Source organism: Lutjanus erythropterus, chromosome 5 (genome assembly GCF_056507025.1).
Source record: "Lutjanus erythropterus isolate fLutEry1 chromosome 5, fLutEry1.hap2, whole genome shotgun sequence".
Taxonomy (NCBI): Eukaryota; Metazoa; Chordata; class Actinopteri; order Lutjaniformes; family Lutjanidae; genus Lutjanus; species Lutjanus erythropterus.
In genome coordinates this window covers 17457721-17477273 of record NC_139321.1, presented here as the reverse complement: position 1 = coordinate 17477273, position 19553 = coordinate 17457721, and the positions used below count along the sequence as shown (strand labels likewise).

General features: G+C 38.7%; 1 protein-coding gene across 2 annotated transcripts; it reads right to left on the bottom strand.

Annotated features, from left to right (window-relative positions):
- Positions 1 to 1245: 1245 nt before the first annotated feature.
- LOC146326631 (uncharacterized) lies at positions 1246 to 18189 on the bottom strand. Of its 2 annotated transcripts, XR_014770612.1 has the most exons (5): positions 18081 to 18189; positions 17946 to 18006; positions 17798 to 17879; positions 17477 to 17718; positions 1246 to 1475 (listed from the first exon to the last, which is right to left on the bottom strand). XR_014770612.1 is itself a non-coding variant. In XM_084718937.1 (4 exons), exons 1-4 carry the CDS (start codon positions 18183 to 18185, stop codon positions 17583 to 17585), a joined length of 384 nt encoding a protein of 127 aa, XP_084575063.1. In that variant the 5' UTR covers positions 18186 to 18189; the 3' UTR covers positions 17355 to 17582. The 2 variants fall into 2 exon arrangements, 1 of the variants encoding a protein (XP_084575063.1); XM_084718937.1 differs by lacking the exon at positions 1246 to 1475 and having other exon boundaries at positions 17355 to 17718.
- Between the last annotated feature and the right edge of the window lie 1364 nt (positions 18190 to 19553).

The window sequence follows — 19553 nt, the reverse complement described above, 5'->3', positions numbered from 1 at the left end:
TGCTTTTTTCAGTGGTGAAATGTAACTAAGTACATTACTCTTAAATTACTCATACTTAAGTATCCCACAAATTAGAGGCACTTTATATAAGTGAGAATGAAAAAAGTCTCTAATCCAGGTACTGAAAGCAAAAAACAGACTCATCTGGCCTCTGTAGAGCCTGTTAGTCTTTATTTAGATCAGGGCTGCCCAAACTGGGGTGCCCGGACTAAAGTTGGCTAACCATAATCTTTGATTTGGCCCACCAGATGTTTCTAGCTTTAATTAAGAATGAATATATAAATAGTTGTTTTTGCTGTTTTATTTTTGCCTGTCGTCTCCTTTGTCTCTCTCACCTTTCCAGTCTACCTTCACCTGTCTTGTTCAATAGAAGCAAAAGCCCCCAAAATAATATTAAAAAAAACTCTTTAAATAGGATCCTTTATTATTAATTATTTTTCATGATCTGAGCAGATGGATAGAGAGACTTTTTGCACAGGAACCTGGGATCTTAGTATCATTTGTATCTGTACAACACATCAGGTGTGTGCTTTTGGCTCCTGGCCCAACTATAAGTTTCAGTTTTGGCTCTTGAAGGGAAAAAGTTTGTCCACCCATGATTTAGATATTATATAGTCCATGTTCCCTCATAAACAGCAGTGTGCACAAGTTAAACCTGCCTGTTGGAAATCCTGGAGCAGCTCTAATCCTCCAACCTGTTATCCAGAACAAGGTAAATATGAATATTGTAAAATAAAACTGTGCAAGTCATTTTGAACAAACAGTTTAAAACAGTATTTTAGTTTAAAACTAGTTACGGGCCTTTTAATGTTTACTTATTTTCCCGGTAAAAAAAAAAGTTAACTGGCCCCTAAAATATGAAAATAAAAGATTTACAAGTGAAAAAGAATAATAAAGAATAAAATAATACAACAGAATGATAAAGAAATAAAGAAACAAAAGAGAATAAAATATTTCAAATAAAAAAATATATAAAGAAACTGAGATATGTGATATCTGATGTTTGCTTTTGTGGCGCAAAGAGGAGGTGAAAGAATTTAAAGATGATTTTGTTACCAAAAGGGAAAGGGCTCGACAACGCCACCCTGGGAATTTCACCCAGAGAATTACTTCTATGATATAAGGCACACAGATTCGTTTACTCCAGAGGCATGAGACGTGGTTCCAAGTTTTAAAATACAGATTTTATTAAATGATCACTTTTAAAACAACACTAATTCAACATTCACACAGGAAGGGGGAATGGGGAATGGGGAAAAAATGAATCAGGGCTGAGGCCTAGTGGATGGGTGAGAACTAGTGCAGGGGAGGGCCCACCAAAAAATAGGAAAAAAATTAAGAGAATCAACTTAAATCACCCGGCATACGTGGCAGACACACTCTCAGTGAACAAAACCCACTCCCAAGGACACAGCAGACAAGACGGGGGGATACCACCACCAAACACCAGCACCACCGCCACCGGCCTCCAGCAACTGGAAAAAGGGAGGGGAAATAAAACAAATTAGTGGGGGTTGCACTGCAACAAAACAGAAATCAAGAAATCAAAATCAACCAAAAATTATAATTAATGGGCAGGTCACAAATTAAACGTAACAAAATACTTCAAATAATAACTGCCCAACTAGAACCAGTTAACCAAATGTAAAAAAAAAAACCCACAATGCTAAGCAAAGAAAACTATGGAGCCCCTAAAGTGTCATGCAGAAAAAAAAATATATCGTGCGCACGAGATACTAAAACGTACTCACGAGATACTAAAACGTACTCACGAGATACTAAAACGTGCGCACGAGATACTAAATCGAGCGCACGAGATATTAAAACGTGCACACGTTTAAGGTAAATCGTGCGCACGAGATGATAAAACGTGCGCTCGATTTAATGCACTTCATACAGACAGGTAACAACAACAATAGACAGCCGGGCTCCGTTGTTGAAGCGTCAAAGTACTACACCTACAAGTACGCCTACTTCAAGTATTGGTAAGTTAATTTGATTATATCGCGAGCTCATCATAGTGTAAATCATTCTGGAAAGGGACAACTAGGTATGCAAACAACCTATCTGTATGACGGTAGCTTAGTGCACATTGAGTGCGTTTGTGACTGTGAAGTCCGCCGCGGGACCAGCAGTCAGCCAACGTTAGCCAAGGGTTGTCTGTGAATGTAAGTCCTGCTAAATAAAGTGGAGAGAGTTAGCCCCGAAGTTAGCTACAACTTCGGCTCTGTAACAGCAAACGAATCCCCCCTGGGCATCCCAGGTCAGGACACTAATGCAGCAAACAAGGTGAACTGATTCTTAACAGAAAACTGGTGCAATAGTAAGAGGTAACTATACATCACTGCAAAACCAACGATTCAAGTCATTATAATTAAAATGTTCAGATTCGGAGCAGCAGGGGCTTGGTAAATTTCAGTAAATAGACGGCGCCAGTCTGTATGTCTCGCTAGCCTACAAAACACTGGGCAGAGCAGCGTCAGCTGTTAGTGGGAGTTTTTAGCTGTAACGTGGCAGAAAATAAGCTGCCGTAACGTCATGTCTGACTGTGGCTGGAGGAGTCGGTCAGTGGATTTGTGGCTGTTAGCAGTTAATTAGCTCCGACTGTCGTTAGCCGCAGCAGCTTGCAGGCCAAGCGACAACGCAGACTTCACGTTTGTTGACCCCAGCAGGACTTCACTCAGATCCGGACTATCTAGAGAAGTTTTATGGTTTGCTTGGTGTTTGACAGACAGGTATGAAACGTATCTGTGAGTGTAGCTGTGCTATAATAAAACAGTCTGAACTCAGCTGGGGTTTTCTCTAATGAAGCTGGAAGTGCAGTTCTCATGCCGTTTGTGTTCCAGGCGTTTATCAGCTAGGACAAGTTTAAACCTCCAGACGAGATGTGACAGATTTAGAAATAATTCATTTCAAAGTGGTTGTTTTTCTGCTTCTCAACTTTGAGATCGAGAGGTCCGCCTTTACAGTGAACCTGGGAAAATACAGTAGAGTCATTCCATGAAAATGGCACAATTTGAGTCCCTCTCACCTCTTATGGTGTATTTCATCTATTGGGTCACCAAACTTTATATTTAAACAGCTTTAGATATATATTGAAAAATGCACCCTTTAATACATTGTAAAAAACTGAACTAAATTTTATCTTTTTATGAGAAATAATACAGTTTTTCATTTGACACCACCTATTTTGTCATGTCCCTCATGGCCTTGATGAAAGTTTACTTTGAAAATACCAAATAAAACTATTTAAAAAGTCAATAAATTTTTATATCAACCTAAGCATCTATTTGTGCTCTTTTGCTGGTAATGTTTTTTTTTTCAAATTTAATTGTTAATTATTCATTAAAATCACAATTATTTCTGTACCTGAGTAACCCCTCAACCCTGTTACACGAATGATCCCACCCCCATAAATACAATGGTGTGATCCAGAAATCCATATACATCAGGAAGTAACATCACTGAAGTCTTTTGGACAACAGGACCACAAAGAAAATTGATGAAAAATGACAAGATTGCTTTCACTTATTAGTTACATTTCAGGATTTAAGAGATTAAAAATGTGTGATTTTATGTCATTTTTCTATTTAAAATTATTGAATTAGTATGGGGGACATCTGATTAATGTGAAAATATTGATTTCTTTAGAAATACATTTTATGATAATATTCAGAGAGCCTCCAAAGTGTCCATAACGGGGTTGAAGAATTACAGTCACCGCATCTTGAAATAATGATCAATAATAAAAGAAAACTAATGCCTGAGAGGGAAAAATGCATTTTTCTGATAGTTAAATATATCCTTAATGATGTGGGATATACATACAAATAGGGGTGGGCGATATGGCAAAAATATCATATCACGATTTTTTTTATTAGAAAATCACGATTTCGATTTTATCACGATCTTACATGTATTTATATTATGTATTATGCTACTGTATGTATTTAGATTTACATTTACTGTTTTTACTTTCTACTTTTTTTTCAAGCACAAAGGTAAAAGTAAAGGTAGTAATGTCTGCAAAACCACAAACAGAAGATGCTACTAACTCTTTTAACTGAAACAGTCACCAGAATGTTTTGTTAACATGTTAAAATCTCAACATTTTTCTTCTGGAGCAGGACAGACGCTCCCAGACCCCCAACAGGGGACTGGTTTACCAACATGCCACCTTTTTCTCCTCTTATGAGTTTGCAGGTCTGTATTTAGTAATCAAAAAATACCAACAAGAATACCATTAAAGTACAATAACAGCAATAAAAATGTTGATTTTTCAAAAAAGGAAACAATAACATGCAAGGTTTTTAAATTGTAATTAAGTAAAAACACTAATACCACAATGTAAAAATGCCTAAGTAAAGAATCTGAGTATTTTTTTAATCACAGCAGGTCAGTGATCAGTGTTTCAGTGACTCTCTGTGGATCAGTGAATAGTTTTATTTATGGCGGCCCGCCACATTAAAAACATCGACACCACGACATGATTTTCTATTTTTGGAGCTGCGCACCTTTTTCGCTCGTGTCTAGAAGGTAACTCTTTATTTGCGCAACTCTTGCGAGATTTGTGTCCGTTATTTCTACTAAAATAATCAAACTCGCGCGATCTTTCGCAGGTCTAGGGTTCCCTTCTAGACATGACCCTCTGTCTCTGTCAAACTAATGACAGCAGACTGTCTGTAAACAGCACGGTGTTACACTCTGCAGTGTTTCACACAAAGACGTTATTTGTGTGGACACACAGGTTTGGTTTGTCACCAACTTTGACATTTTTATGTTTTTTAATCAGTCCGAGAGGACGACGGCATCCGCGATTGATTAGTGATCAGTCTGCCCTCCTCTCCTCCCTCACCTGTTCACTCTGCTGTGAGAAGGTCTGAAAGTTTCTCACAGAGAAACACAGACTCTCCTGTTTTACGTATAGACAATTGTTTAATTTTATAAGAGCATCTGGTTGATGTCGATGTCATTAACCATCACGTTAGTTTCGACTGTTGTAATAAACTCCGTCATTAACAACATCTGCAGTTGGTCTGTGTGTTTCCTGATCAGCTAAACCAGCGCCGGAAAGAATAGAAAAGTTGCGCCAGTTAAAATAGAAGCGTCCCGTCAAAATTTAAAATCTCTTAATAGTTTATTGGTTATAGGTCCGGGTCCGTATAGGACGGCGTGTGGGTCCGCCTGTTAGGGACCCCTGAACGATCCATACGATCTCCTCACTTTGGCAGATCGTCTACACGTTCCAATCCTTCACGATCTAATATCGTCATATTGCACACCCCTACATACAAATAATACATTTTGGTAAAAAATGTGAAAATATCCAAGTCCAATTTTGACCATTCTCATGGAATGACTCAGTAATTGTCCAGTTTATGGTCTAAAAGTTTGAGATTTTGATCATTTCAAATGATGGGCCAACCATTGCCAGTATCATGAGATACTGTGAATCATATTCTATGAATATTAGTTGCCTTTTCATAGTATCACCAAGCATTTCCTACAAACATGGCGCAATGCCACCACCCTATTATTTAAAGACATTAACTTGTCATTTTCCCTCAAAGATGTCTGCAATGATTATGTAATTGCATAGCCTACTATGAATATATATTTTCAAGTCTATTTTTTTCCTGATTAGCAAAGGCCTGCAACTTAACATCTCCCCTCCTCGCTCTGGATCCAAATTAATTTTCTCGATATTAATATCAGTCTCAGTAACTTTGCTATTAAACATACTGTACAAATTCAAGTTCTCTGCAATCATAAAAGTTATGCAAGTTTCGAATTTTATACAAATGAAGAATGATTGAAAGAAGTTTCATTATTGTGTTAAGTCAGTCAGCATGGGCATACAAGACACCACATACTAAGTAGTAAGTACTTCTATTTTGTGTAATCCCCTTTACACAGCAGACAATTAAGACAATGGATGCAGAGCTGAGGGACTTCTTACGTAAGCGGAAAATTCTTGAGGAATTTATCCAACAGCTGGAAAATGAAAAGGTAAGCCTCTTTACATATGTTTCCATTCCCCTTTTGTGTGTTATTCACCCCAAAATAAAAAAGAAAAAGAAAAAAAAATTCCTCTTACCTGTGGTGCTGTTCATCCATCTAGATGGTTTTGCCGTGAGTGATTTTGGAGGTATGGGCTTTAGAGATTTCTGCCTTCTCTGGAATACAGCCAAACTGAATATACCTTTTCCTGTACTGCTCACAGCACCAAACAGTATATTTGAAATACTCAACAGAAATATGACCCAGTTACTCAAGATAATACACACACCTTGTTGTGACCAGTTTCACATCTGTAAGAACTGTTATCTTTTGACATACCTACAAAAAACTGCTCACAACAAGGTATGTGGATTATCTTGAGTGACCAGGTCATGATTTCTGGAAAGAGACATTGCTCTTGAGTTTTACAAATTTGTGTTGTACTGTTTTTGCTTTCACAGTGTGAGCACCACAGAAAAAATCCATTCAGTCCCATTTTATTTGAGAGAATGCAAACATTCCTATGCCTCATATCTCCATAATTCATCAATTAACAGCAAAATGATCTAGATGGATTAATAGCACTACAGATAAGAGAAAAAATATACTTTTTTGATTTTGTGGTGAACTGTCCCTTTTTAATACTTAAACTGATCTGTACTCTGTTATTGTTATGCTGACTGCCACTGATAAGAATAGTAATTTTGGAGATTTGAACAAGCTGTGATTCAACTGAAATGCTAGTTGGATTATGTGTTGCACACCATAATCATGTCCTGTGTATTGAAAGAATGGATAACGGCCACCAACAACAACTAAATTCACAAACTGTGGAGTTTCCATACTCCTATACAGTATGTAACTAGGCATGGTTTCCAATAAAACAGATGAACAGGAACTTTTAATTAACTAATGTTGGTTGAAGTACTATATAAAAGGAGCTATGCTATACAATGAATATAAAGAAATGCCAGTACTCAGGTTGACCAGATGGTGGCTCTACACAGGGGTGTCATACTCATGTTAGGTAGAGGGCCACATTCTTTCCAGCAGGATCTCACAGGGCTGGATTATTTTTTGCTAACATCAGTATGACTTGAGTTAATACATAGCTATTTTAGGCTACTTTATGATTTATTAAATCCAATAATTTGCAGCCTACTAATGAGAAATTTCATTTTGGTACATAAAAATAACAAATTATGTAAAATTACCTAAAACAGAGGAGAGAAATACAAAAATTATTATTTTTGGGCTGGATGAAACTTGCTGGCGGGCTGTATCTCTGACATTTCTGTTCTACAACATCATAGTGTGTTCAGCATCACAATACAAGTGGCAAAAAGGTAGTAATTATTCGTAGACAGAGATTCGAAATATTTAACAGGGCTAAAACATATTTAATGTTGATTTTTTTTCTCCAGGTGTATGTGACCATAAGAGCTAGCAATGGCAAATCTAACCAGTGTTTGATTTTTATCTGAATTATTAAAGTGAAAAACAGCCCAAAAGGGGGACGTTGACATGTCTTAATGAACTGATCTAAAAATGAACAAAACTCAAAATTTTATTGTGAATTGGGAACCATATGATTTCACTATAACCAGTGAAGAATCATCCAAGTTAGAATTGAGCAAAAACGAAGGCTTTATTTTGACTGACTTATAATAAAAATATTAAAATCTGCTTGTCATTCAGGCTGCAGAGGAATACAAGGAGATACTGTGTAAGAAATTTCAACTGAGAAGAAAATAGGGAAGATATTCAAGAAATAACAGAGAAAACTTAATACAAATTCTGATATCAGCACAACTTTAGGCCAAAATGAGGGCTTAACTTCCTGTTTAATCAAAATGTTAAACCTTTAAATCAAAAATTTTTTAGGAGGGACTGAATAACAGATATGTTGACATGAAAAGAGTATCTCTAAGATGGTGAAAAGTTATAGTATCCCCAATTGAAAGTGTATGGAAAAAATGTTTTAAGACTAAAATCATTTACAGTTGTACTACTTAAATGCAGTCCAACAGTGTAATCATTCTTTTAAATTTTGTTTTTCCAGATTGACGCATCTGTAATTCCTGCCATGACTGATGGTGATTTGGCATAGATTAGCCACTGTGGCCTTCTGCCGACAAGCCAGCGCATCAATGGAGACAAGGAGCAGGAAAGACTCTATACTCAAAAGGCTGCAACATAGATTGGTGTCTAGTGAGGTGACAGTACCTGCCAGAAAAAAGCAATGGGTCGGAAATACAAATGCAAAAAAAAACGAGAGGCGGATTGAGCTTGGCTGGATGGACTTTTTTGAAAAAGAAAAGCGTTACAAACAAGTGAAGGCAATCAATGGTGGAGGAACAAGACACCTGACCATCGACAGGGACAAAACGGTACTGGAAATCAAAGAAATGGCTGAAAATCTGTTCTTCCCAAATGGTTTTTCTAAGATGAAAAAAAACCTCTCAGATTATTCAACAGAAATTGAATCTTCTCAGATAAAGGTCTGCAGTTCTAGCACTGTGGAAGAGTTGTATGAACAAAGCAAAGTTAGAATCCTCAGACTCTATCTTCATACCAAAATGAAGACAGAGGAGCTGTCCTCAGACGAGGAGGAAGCAGACATGCAGTTAACCCCAGCCACTGTTGTGGATCTCACTGGAACTGAGCCACATTGTTCAACTGAGGTACAAGGGATGGATGCCATGGTTGAAGAGATCGACCTTGAGGTAATAATTGGGGCTGGGGAAAATCAAGATGTGTCATTAGATGACACGGTGCTATGGAATGATCAGTCATCTCAGGGACTGGATGAAACTCAGCCTGATCCTTCGAATAACCAGCCACCAGAGACCAAGCGAACAGCAACTTGATGCTTGGGATGAACAGCCAACAGAGGGATTGAGTGAGCCGCAACCTGCTCCCGTTTCAGAGCCATGGAATGACCAGACACTGGGTTATCCTGAACCTGCTCCTGTTACACTGATTATTAGGAGGGGGCATTGTCTCACTGACCTAATCCAAGCCTTCAAAGACCCAGACATTTTAAGTACTGAGGTTTTTATTAAGATGCGTCTACCCAATGGAAACCTTGAAGAAGGGGAGGGAGGTGGTGTGACTCGGGACTGCTTAACAGAGTTTTGGACAGACTTTTATGAAAAGTGCACTTTGGGAGGGGATGTGAAAGTTCCCTTTATTAGGCATGATTTTCTGTCTGAAGAGTGGCAGGCAGTTGCCAGAATCTTAGTAGTGGGGTGGCAAATTGCCCGCTATTTCCCAGTGAAACTGGCAGCACCATTCCTTGAGGAGGCACTGTACGGCAAAACCACCAGCAGCTTAAAAGACACCTTCATTCAGTATGTGTCTGATCAGGAGAGAGAAGTTCTTCTGAAGGCTTTGGAGAACTTTGATTCCGTTGACAGTGATGCACTGTTTGATGCCCTTGAGGCACATGAGTGCCAGCAAATCCCTACAAAGGACAATTTGATCCCACTGCTGTCACAGATTGGACACAAGGCTCTAATACAGGCACCAATGTATATAATTGAGTGTTGGCGCCCCATTGTGTTGCAGTTAGCAAGTGTGTTGCCACCTGATGCTCTACATCATTCACCATTCAGCAGAAAAAACCAACTGGAAAAGCAGTGAAGGAGCTCCTGCAGTTCCCAGATGACATGACCCCTGCCCAGACAGCAGTTGCCCGCTACCTGAGGAGATATGTGGGTGAAGTTGATTCCCGCACCCTTCAGCTTTTTCTCCGCTTTTGCACTGGTTCCAATTTAGTGGAACAGCCAATAAAGGTAGAGTTCATTGAAATGTCCGATTTTGAGCGAAGACCACAATCACACACATGTGGCTTTCTTTTAAAGCTGCCTGTAGGCTACCATAATTATCCCGATCTCCGCAGTGACTTCAATAGCATACTCACAAGCTCTGTATGGGTGATGGATATAATCTAGGCCAGTAGGATGAGATTGCCTATAGGTACCACTGGACACTGCTGTTATGGTTCTGAAAATCCTGAATGGAAATTCCTGGGATGAACATTTAAAGACAGAAGCTAAAACAAAATATACATGGAGTAGTCACAACATTTAAACCAGCTGCCTATTTGGTTGTTTTCATGTTTTAATGTTGTTGTTTAATGTTGTTGCAGCAGGCTGTGATGCACTGTGTGTTCTGATAGCTTTCTATTATAGCCAACAGTCCCTTTTCAGCAATTTATGCTACAATAGCTCTTCTGTGGGATCAGACTGGCCCCTCATGTATCAGTGAGCCCTGGGTGTCCATGATCTTGTCACTTGCTCACTGGCTGCTTCCTTGGACCATACGCATACCGAGAACACCCCTCAACACCTGCTGTTGTGGAGATGCTCTGACCCAGTCGTCTAGACATCACAATTTGTCCCTTGTCAAAGTGGCTCATATCCTTATGTGTGCCCATTTTTTAAGCAAGTGAACAGTCAGTTCTTGAAGTAATGTGTTGTAAGCAGGAAAGCGTAAAGTGTAAAGACCTGAGCCACTTTGACAAGGGCAAAATTGTGATGGCTGGATGACTGGATCAGAGCATCTCTACAACAACAGGTCTTGTGGTCCAAGATAGCAACAGGTGGCAGCATCATGGACACCCAAGACTCACTGAAATGTGTTGGGAGCAAAGGCTATTCTAATCCCACAGAAGAGCTACTGTAGCACAAATTGCTGAAAAAGGGAATGTTGGCTATGATAGAAAGCTGTCAGAACACACAGTGCATCCCAGCTCGCTGCAATAACATCAAAACATTAAAACCAGCTATTAGTCAGGTTTAAATGTTGTGGCTGAACGGTGTAGTGTGTAACTTTGACAAATAACTGTTATTTCACACCCTTGACAACCAAATTCACACAATTCTGATTAAGTCTATCACTGCCTTGTAAATCTCTCTGTATTTCACAGCATACAGAGTACTTGTACACAGTACAAGAGAATTCCACCTTCAAAGCCGACTGGCTTCTAGTTAGCCCCCTTCTAACTTGCATTTTGATAAAATAATTTAATTGTGAGGCTCTTCTAGGCTTTCCAAATGTTATCGTACATAATTGGTCAAATTCTGATAGTTAAAAGAATCATTTCATGGGGGTTCAAAGATGCTTTTATGGAAAGTTTTATTTCAATGACTTTATTGTTCCTGTTAGACACAGGCATTTTGTTTTATCTACTTTTCATAAATGTTATTGCCATGTCTTTATTGTTCCTGTTTTTACGGGTATATTTTTTTAATAGTCTTTTCATATGACTGTTTTTCATCTTTCTGTTTACCATGAGGGTCATTCCATGTGAAATCAGATAAGGTTGTTGCAGAACAGTCTCAGATTTGGTTAAAAACCTATTTGTATCATGAATGGGTCCCAAAACTAAGGCCTGTAAAATATTTAAATTATTATTTTAAGTTATATTTTTATACTATACTGTTTACCCACTTTAACTGTTGATGAGCAGTGGGCACCTGCCACTCCAGTTCTAATGCCAATGCCTGTTAAGTTATTGTTGAAGTTAAGTCAGTTAATTTTGGCCTACTGTTAAAATAAATAAAAAAAAAACACTCCCTTTTGTATTTGTTTCATCATTTTACATAATTTTACACTGGCATTAAATATTCATTCACTGCTTCATTGCAGGGTCAACAGCACATGTTATACACTGTCAAAAAAAGCTGGAACCCATACTGTGCTGTTGAACAGTGACCATTAGTTGAATTTATGGATGATTCTTGTTCTAAATCAGCACGAGGAGGTGCATAGAAACAGCTGGCAGTTTGTGATGCATGCTTCCCCATACACCACGTCAGCAACCTTTACTATCAAAAGAGCCATTTTTAATAAAAACAGTTGTCTTGAGCCACAAAAAATTTCGTAACAGCTAATTAAGTATAAATCTGTCTATGACCCAATAGGTCTACATGAGCATTCATTAATGTTTTACCACATGTGGCCAGTCAGCAGTGGGCTATTTATTTGTTTACAAATGTTTAATTTCTAAAACTATACAACAACAATAAAGAAACTTTCAGTTTTTTTTGAAAAATGTAAACAATCAAAGATAGACAATGTAAGAATCACTTAAGGCATACAACAATGCTGAATGAAAATTGAAATGTTAAAAAAAATAAAATAAAATAATATTTCCTTATAAGTTTTTTTTTTTTAAATCTAAGACACAGGGAGCCACTGAAGAGAGGCGAAGGAGCCTCCGGTTGCCTAACAGCCTGTCCGTTGCTCTGAGACAGCACCTGAGCGATAGTCACGTTTTTTTGAGGTCTTCAAAGAAGTTTTTGAGGTTCTTGAGAAGGATTTAGAGGTCCTTTAATCTCTTCAACCTGAGGGGGCAGGATTGCTTCATTTAACCCTAACCCAGGCCTAGGGATTAAGAGGGTAAAATGAAACATTTCACTGCCTAAATTAATTCTTTGCACAGGAGTGACAGAGGTATTGTAGTCTAAAACTATGAAAAATATCTATTCTGAGTGGTGGACAGTAACTAACTACATTTATTCAAGTACTATGCTTAAGTACAACTTTGAAGTACTTTACTTGAGTATTTCCATTTTATACTACTTTATACTTCCACTCCACTACATTTAAGAGGGAAGTATTGTACTTTTCACTCCACTACATTTGTCTGACAGCTTTGGTTACTAGTTACTTTTCAGATGACTATTCTCCATACCCTGACCTTTCTGAGCTCATGAAAAGTTGGCTTTTTTTTGGAGATACAGTACATGGATCTCACAGGACAGCAATGCTGTAAACAGGCTATGATGGTCTTACAGATTAACCTACACAACAGTATATAAAGTAGTTAAAATTAAATCAACCTTAAACTTCAACAGTAAAACAAAACATACACATTAAAGCATTAGTAATATTAATCCAAAAACATCCCATATAATAGTAAAACACTGAGAGGGAGCATTTTAATGCACAATGAGTGCTTTTACTTTTGATACTTTAAGTACATTTTGCTGAAACATACTTTTACTTAGGTTTTTGAATGCAGGACTTACTTGTGGACTATTTTCACAGTGGTATAGTACTTACTGAAGTAAAGAATCTGAACACTTTATCCACCACTGTCTAGCCATCCCTTAATTCTGTGTTGATTGCATTCCTTAGTGTTAAATATAGATCAATGGCTTCCAGAGGGCTTTTACTGGGGAACTGTAAGCCCAGTTCCTCCACAAGTATCATACAAAGATCAAATATATCTTCATCGCAAGGAACACAACTGCTAAACACACATTGTCCCTTGGACACATCCAGCTCCTCTTGATCAAGTGGCATGGCACAGTCCTCAATGTCCCACAACTCTGGGGTGGAGTACATCACATTTGGGATTCCATGCAGCACATTTGGGTTGGACGTGGGTCGGATTCTGTGCGCATTCCAGACATCCTTTATGTTATTCAGCTCTTCCTAAAAAGAAAAAGATATCCACTGTAATGACCAAAATGAAACAACATACTGGAAAATCACATTCTTCACTGAGTTAATCATAATCATGACTTATTTTAATTGCCTGATACGTGTTTACAATAGTAAGTGATGGACAATAACTTGTACATTTACTCAAGCACTATACTTATGCACGAATCTGAGGCACTTGTGCTGTACTTGAGTATTTCCATTTATGCTACTTTATACTTCCTCCACTGCATTAGTCTGACAGCTTTAGTTACTTTCCAGATTGCAATTTTTCAAATTCTTCCTCTCCAGTGGAAACCATGTATCTCCAGATGTGCTGATTTTTAATGTTTGTGATGAAGTGAAGGATGATGTATTTATTTTCAGTTGAGAAAATTCTCTTTAAAAATGCTCTTGGATTAGCCTGAAAATGCATTATCACAAAGCTGAAAACGGGCTGTTATTATGTGCACAAGAAAAGCTGATTTTGTAGAGATGTGGTTCTCAGAGGACAGCGATGCTACAAACATATAATGATCTATTAAAATACACAACAGTATAAAAAGGAGTTAAAATGAGTAATATTCATTTTCATTAGCCATGTAAAAAGCTTAGGAGGAATATTGTCTTTTTCAGAATAAGGGCAAAAACCGTAATATTTTGTGAATGGAAACGTAGTCAGTGAGTACTTTTACATATGATACTTTTAGTACATTTTGCAGATAATACATACACACTTTTACTTCAGTAAGGCTTTGTATGCAGGACTTGCAGTGGAGTATTTCCACTGTGTGGTATTAGTCTACTTTTACTGAAATAAATGATCTGAATATGTTACGGGTACCGGGCTGCGGCACCCATGAACAGTTAAATGTGTGTCCTGTAATATAGGGAACAGTGGTGAGACCGGGAGACACGACTGGACTCTGCTGGATCCTCTGTTGTTATTTTATTTACAATTGTCATTCAACACAAATTCATCTTAAACTGTCTGCATTTGTCCTTTTATCCAGAATTTACTACTGTTAAACATATTTCGTCCTTTTTTTGACATATTTTCATGTTCATAAGACACTAGGGATGGGCACGATTAATCGATGATCGATAATTGATCATTAAGAATTTTGTCGATCACGTAATTTTTTTTCGATTTTTCGACGGTTGTAAACAGAGTTCATGTAGTGTGCGTCGAGAAAGCAATGTAATGAATTTCACTATGTGGCGGTAGTAAAATATCCCACCAGCGGGGGGCGATATAGCAGAGAAAACCGCCTGCGAGCTGACTTCTGCCCTGCCGCCATATCTGAAGGTAGTAAACATGAAGCGTGCACGGCGAACAAAAACAAGTAGGTTAAGTAAGCTATAGCCCAGGACAGTTACCACCGTAGCCTTCATGTAAACCTATAGGCCTATAATGTGTTATTGTTATGTGGGATCTCCCTCTCTCAGTCGTGCCTTCTGGCAAAAAAAAAAAAAAAAAAAAAAAAAAGCTGCAAGTCTACTTTGTTCTTTGATTAAATGACTATTAGTTAATAATATGATGTTTTATTTTTGTGTTTAAAAGAGGCGAAATGTAGCCTATTTATTTTGTTTTAGAGAATAGCCTACTGGCTCTTATTTTGTTAAGATCCCGAGTCCCGACGCCTCCGCGTAGGTCTATTTCTATTGTTTAACAGTTGCACATTTAAATTGTAAATCGCGCAAGACGTGGATTAAAGTTCTCCTTAAATTATTAATATTTATTATGATTTTTTATTCTGTCTAAAAGAGGCGGAATTGTATTTTGTTTGAGAAAATAGTACTGTCACCGGCTTTTATTTTGTGAAGAGTTTCAGCCCAACGCCTCGCGGTGTTTTGTTTAACAGTTGCACATTTAAACTGTAGTCTAAATTGTGCAAGAGGATTGTTGGATTAAAATGAGAAAAAACAGACTGCCTGTGGTATTTTTAATCATTTTTTCTATCAGACATTTCTTAATGATTAAATCGATAATTGATCTCATGATTATCGATCAAAAAGTTTGTCGAAAATGCCCATCCCTATAAGACACATAACATAAATCTCAAAATCTCAAAATAACATATTCCTTCCTTCATTTGTCCAAATATTTTTGGCCATTTCTGCATCTTAAATGCACTAACTTACAGATACTATCAAGTATCGCCTGGACCTCTGCTTAACAGTATCAATGATGAAATGAAACAAACATTTACACACACTAACAGATAACAATCACTCTTAAAACTACGTATAACAAATGTACAAAATGGAGACGGGTGCTCCAAGCTAGCAAAACAAACGACCGCCGCCATTACAGCTACTCGCGGCAAACAGCCTTTTCGCCAAAATAAAAATAAACAATTTAATCAGTCATTTAACAGTTCTACTTGAACTTAACATTATACATTGATATTTTTTAACAAACTGCAGCACTTTACGTTAGGTTTGAACACATTACAAACCTGTAGTACAGGGAACAGTGGTGAGACCGGGAGACACGACTGGACTCTGCTGGATCCTCTGTTGTTATGAGGGGAAACCAGCAGAGCAACGGTCCTAGCCACAGACCGGTGCAACTAACGGTCTCACACTGCTACCCACTGTCACAAAGCCGCCACTGCAGTTATCTACTCTAACCCAAAATCCGATTACTTCTTCACAAAATGAATAACATCATAACATAACATATATACACATAACATTTCCCAAATAAAACAAATAATACACACAACACAAAATGAATTACATTCATTAAGTAGGCATCACAAATACTTCGTCTGCCACCGGCAATAATTCATGCGTGACCACATTAACACACAATCATCATACCTGAATTAATCCCATTACGCACAGCTGAAGTATGGCCTTGTCCAGTAAACCTCCATCAAAGCCTCCTTCGTCCCGTAATTCCTCAAGAAGCTGGATCCAGTACTCCATACCCTCTTTGCGGAGGATGCCCCACCAACTCTCGATGCGTTGGTTTGCTGTACTCGCTCCAGCGATGAAGCTTCGCTCTCCGGACAAATCATCTCCCTGGGTTGTGCGTAAATGTACCTGCAGGTCTCGCACAAGGCCGTTTTCTGTGCCACGGTCAGTGCGCACAAGTTTGGGACATTTGCCTAATGTTTCTCGGGTCACTGCTCGTGTTGTAGGCATTCATCCAAATTATTTTCCGGGAGAAGACGTCGATACAGCCATTAATACACACACCAAAATGTTTTAACTTGTCGTATGAATCGACGTGCCAGAGGTGATTAGGTCCCTTTGAAAAGTACTGTCTTCTGTGAAGTCTCCGTCGCTGTCTGAATGCAGACCCCTCTGGATCCAGCTCGGCCAATATGACTCTTACTACTTCTTTTTTAACTTTTAGGCCATTTTCTTGGCACTTGGTAAACATCCATCGATATCCATGCATCTTCCCCGGACCTTGTAATTGTTCCTGGATGAAGTCAATAACATGGCCTAAATCTGCATAGTCCTTCCGTCGGCTGAGCCTATTGTTCTTCAGTATGCGCAGCTAAGTACTCCTGCTGATCATTATCCTATGTCTCCTGGCAAGAGCAACAAGAATGTCATTATATGACATTCCGAGGTGAAAATAAAAGTTAATTAGCTGAGTTCTTCTCTCCATTGTATCGCGTGTGTTACTGTGAACATCTGAAGTGGTCACTACCGAGAGCCGTATGCATATAAGTCAAAGCTGGGAAATATTTGTATCTCGAGCGCACGTTTTAATAGTTCATGCGCTCGATATAGTATCTCGAGCGCACGTTTTAGTATCTCGTGCGCTCGAATATAGTATCTGGAGCCCACGTTTTAGTATCTCGTGCGCACGAGATACTAAAACGTGCGCACGATATACATTTTTTTTCTGCATGACACTTTAGGAGCTCCGTAGAAAACAAACCCTATCTACAGAAAATCTACAGAAAAACCCTCAAATGAACCTAATTAACCAGAAAATTATACTAGCAAACAAAATCAGAATAGACAAATAAACTCATACAAATAACCCAAAAACTAACAGAATATAACCCACACTCATTCAGTTCATATAAAAGGAGGGGGACTAAACCCCGGTTAAAAGTGTTGTGCCCTGGCCCGTAGTGTGCGGCCGAGCAGCCGTCACACACCCCTGGAACAGTCTATTTAATGGAGGCACAGTTGTGAAGTGGCTTTAAGGCCACGGTGTGACGCCGGGCCGCGGGAGCAAGCGGCGGCGAGGCCAACAGTAGCGGAGACAAAGCAGCAGCGGCCCCAGTGAGCTGGTTAAAGTAGCACCTAATCAAGAAAAGTACTACGAGTAATGTTAAATATACTACAAAAATGATGCGGTGCACGCTAGGCTACACATACATACCTTGTTAGCGGTACGGACACACATACACACTCGCTCGAGAGGGGGGAAGGAGAGAGGGCTCCAGGCAGCCGCCAGCATTTACCTGTGACCACACTAACATTAGCCATCTAATAGCATCACCCATACCGCAAAGAGAGAGGACACTTACCACAGCCAAACAAACGTGGCAGCACGTACAGGAGGCACAGGGTCACACCCAAGCAGTTGTCCTACAAAAACACAACAATGCCGTAAGCACGCCGACAAAACACGAGCCGCGAGGTGAAGCAGTGTGTAGCCATACCTGACGGGCCAAACGACCTCCGACACGGAAGTGACGCGCCGGTGATGACGGGGGCGCAAGAGGGAGAGGTGGGAAGACTGCCACCTTTATATCGGCCCACCTCATTACAGGCGGCGTTCAATTGCATAGGGGAGGAACACCTCTATGCTGCTACACTTTATTTAAACTCTTTATGAAGAAATGTACTGACGTTTTATTCATTTTCAGTTAATGAGTTCATGAAATTTCTGTGACTTCTAAACATTTTCTTATCCACTTTTCTTTTCTTTTTATTTCTTCATAATGCCTCTGTAAAGCTGATATTGACTTTAACATGTGGCCTTTTTAAACTGCGTCCACATTTCAAAGTCTCAGATTATCAGGCAGATTTCTTTAATTAATCTATTTCTTTCTTAATTTTCATATTGTTTTTAGGTTGCCAACTTTACATCTGGTCAATAAAAACTAGCCTTTTGATTAATTCGGGTATATTTATAGTAATGTTTAATAATATGTTATGTCTTCGGAAAACTAATTAATTTTATTTAATGGAGCCCACCCACCTGTCACCTGTCCATCCTGACAACCAATCACTTACCGTTTTTCGAGTAGTCGGCCCACCTCTCTTCCTTTATAATGGAGGTAAACGGGAAGTGATGGTCTTTGAAAGGAGCGGCTAGCGGAGGGAGAGCTTCGGTGGAGTGTGGACGGAAGGAAGTGGATTGATCGCGCGGGTAACTACAAACAACTGTATCGTGAATGTAATAATCATGACTTATGGTAGTGAGGATGAAGGTTGGGATTATGCAGGAATGGAGTGGCAGACAGTGGCGAATCTCAAAAGAAAGAAAAAGAAAAAAGAAAAAGCGAGGATTAGCTCGTCAAGCAGTTTAGAAGAGTCTGATGAAACAGTAAAGAGAGTGAGGGCTGATCGAAGCCCGAGAGCTGAGTGTGGGAGCAATGATTGGAAAGTAATAATTATGTTTTCTGAGAGTTTCCATCTTTTTACGGTGGCTAAAGCTCTTGAGAAGAACGTAGGCAAAGTAAGGTTTGCAAAGTGCTTGAGTAACATGCGTATATTAGTATACGCAGTGAGTAAAAAACAACAAGATGATCTGCTGAAAATGAATACTTTGGATGGTAAAAAAGTTAAAACCCATGTTCCAGGCTCGTTGCCGCAAAAAGTCACTTAGAAAAATTAGACAGGATGCAATATAGAGCATTAAGACTTTGTCTTGGAGCAGTTAAAACCACACCCATCAACTCTCTGCTTGTAGAATCCAGTGAACTGCCATTGTATTTAAGAAGAACTAAACTATCTTTAGCATATTGGATAAGAATTCAAGGAGAAGGAAATGGAAATGTAGCTTCATCTGTTCTCCAGAACTGTTGGGAATATATAACATTTACCAGCAAAGGGTTTGGGTGGGAAATTAATAAGAAAGTGAAACAGTACAAATTAGATTCTGTACAACACAGTCCAGCAGTGATAAT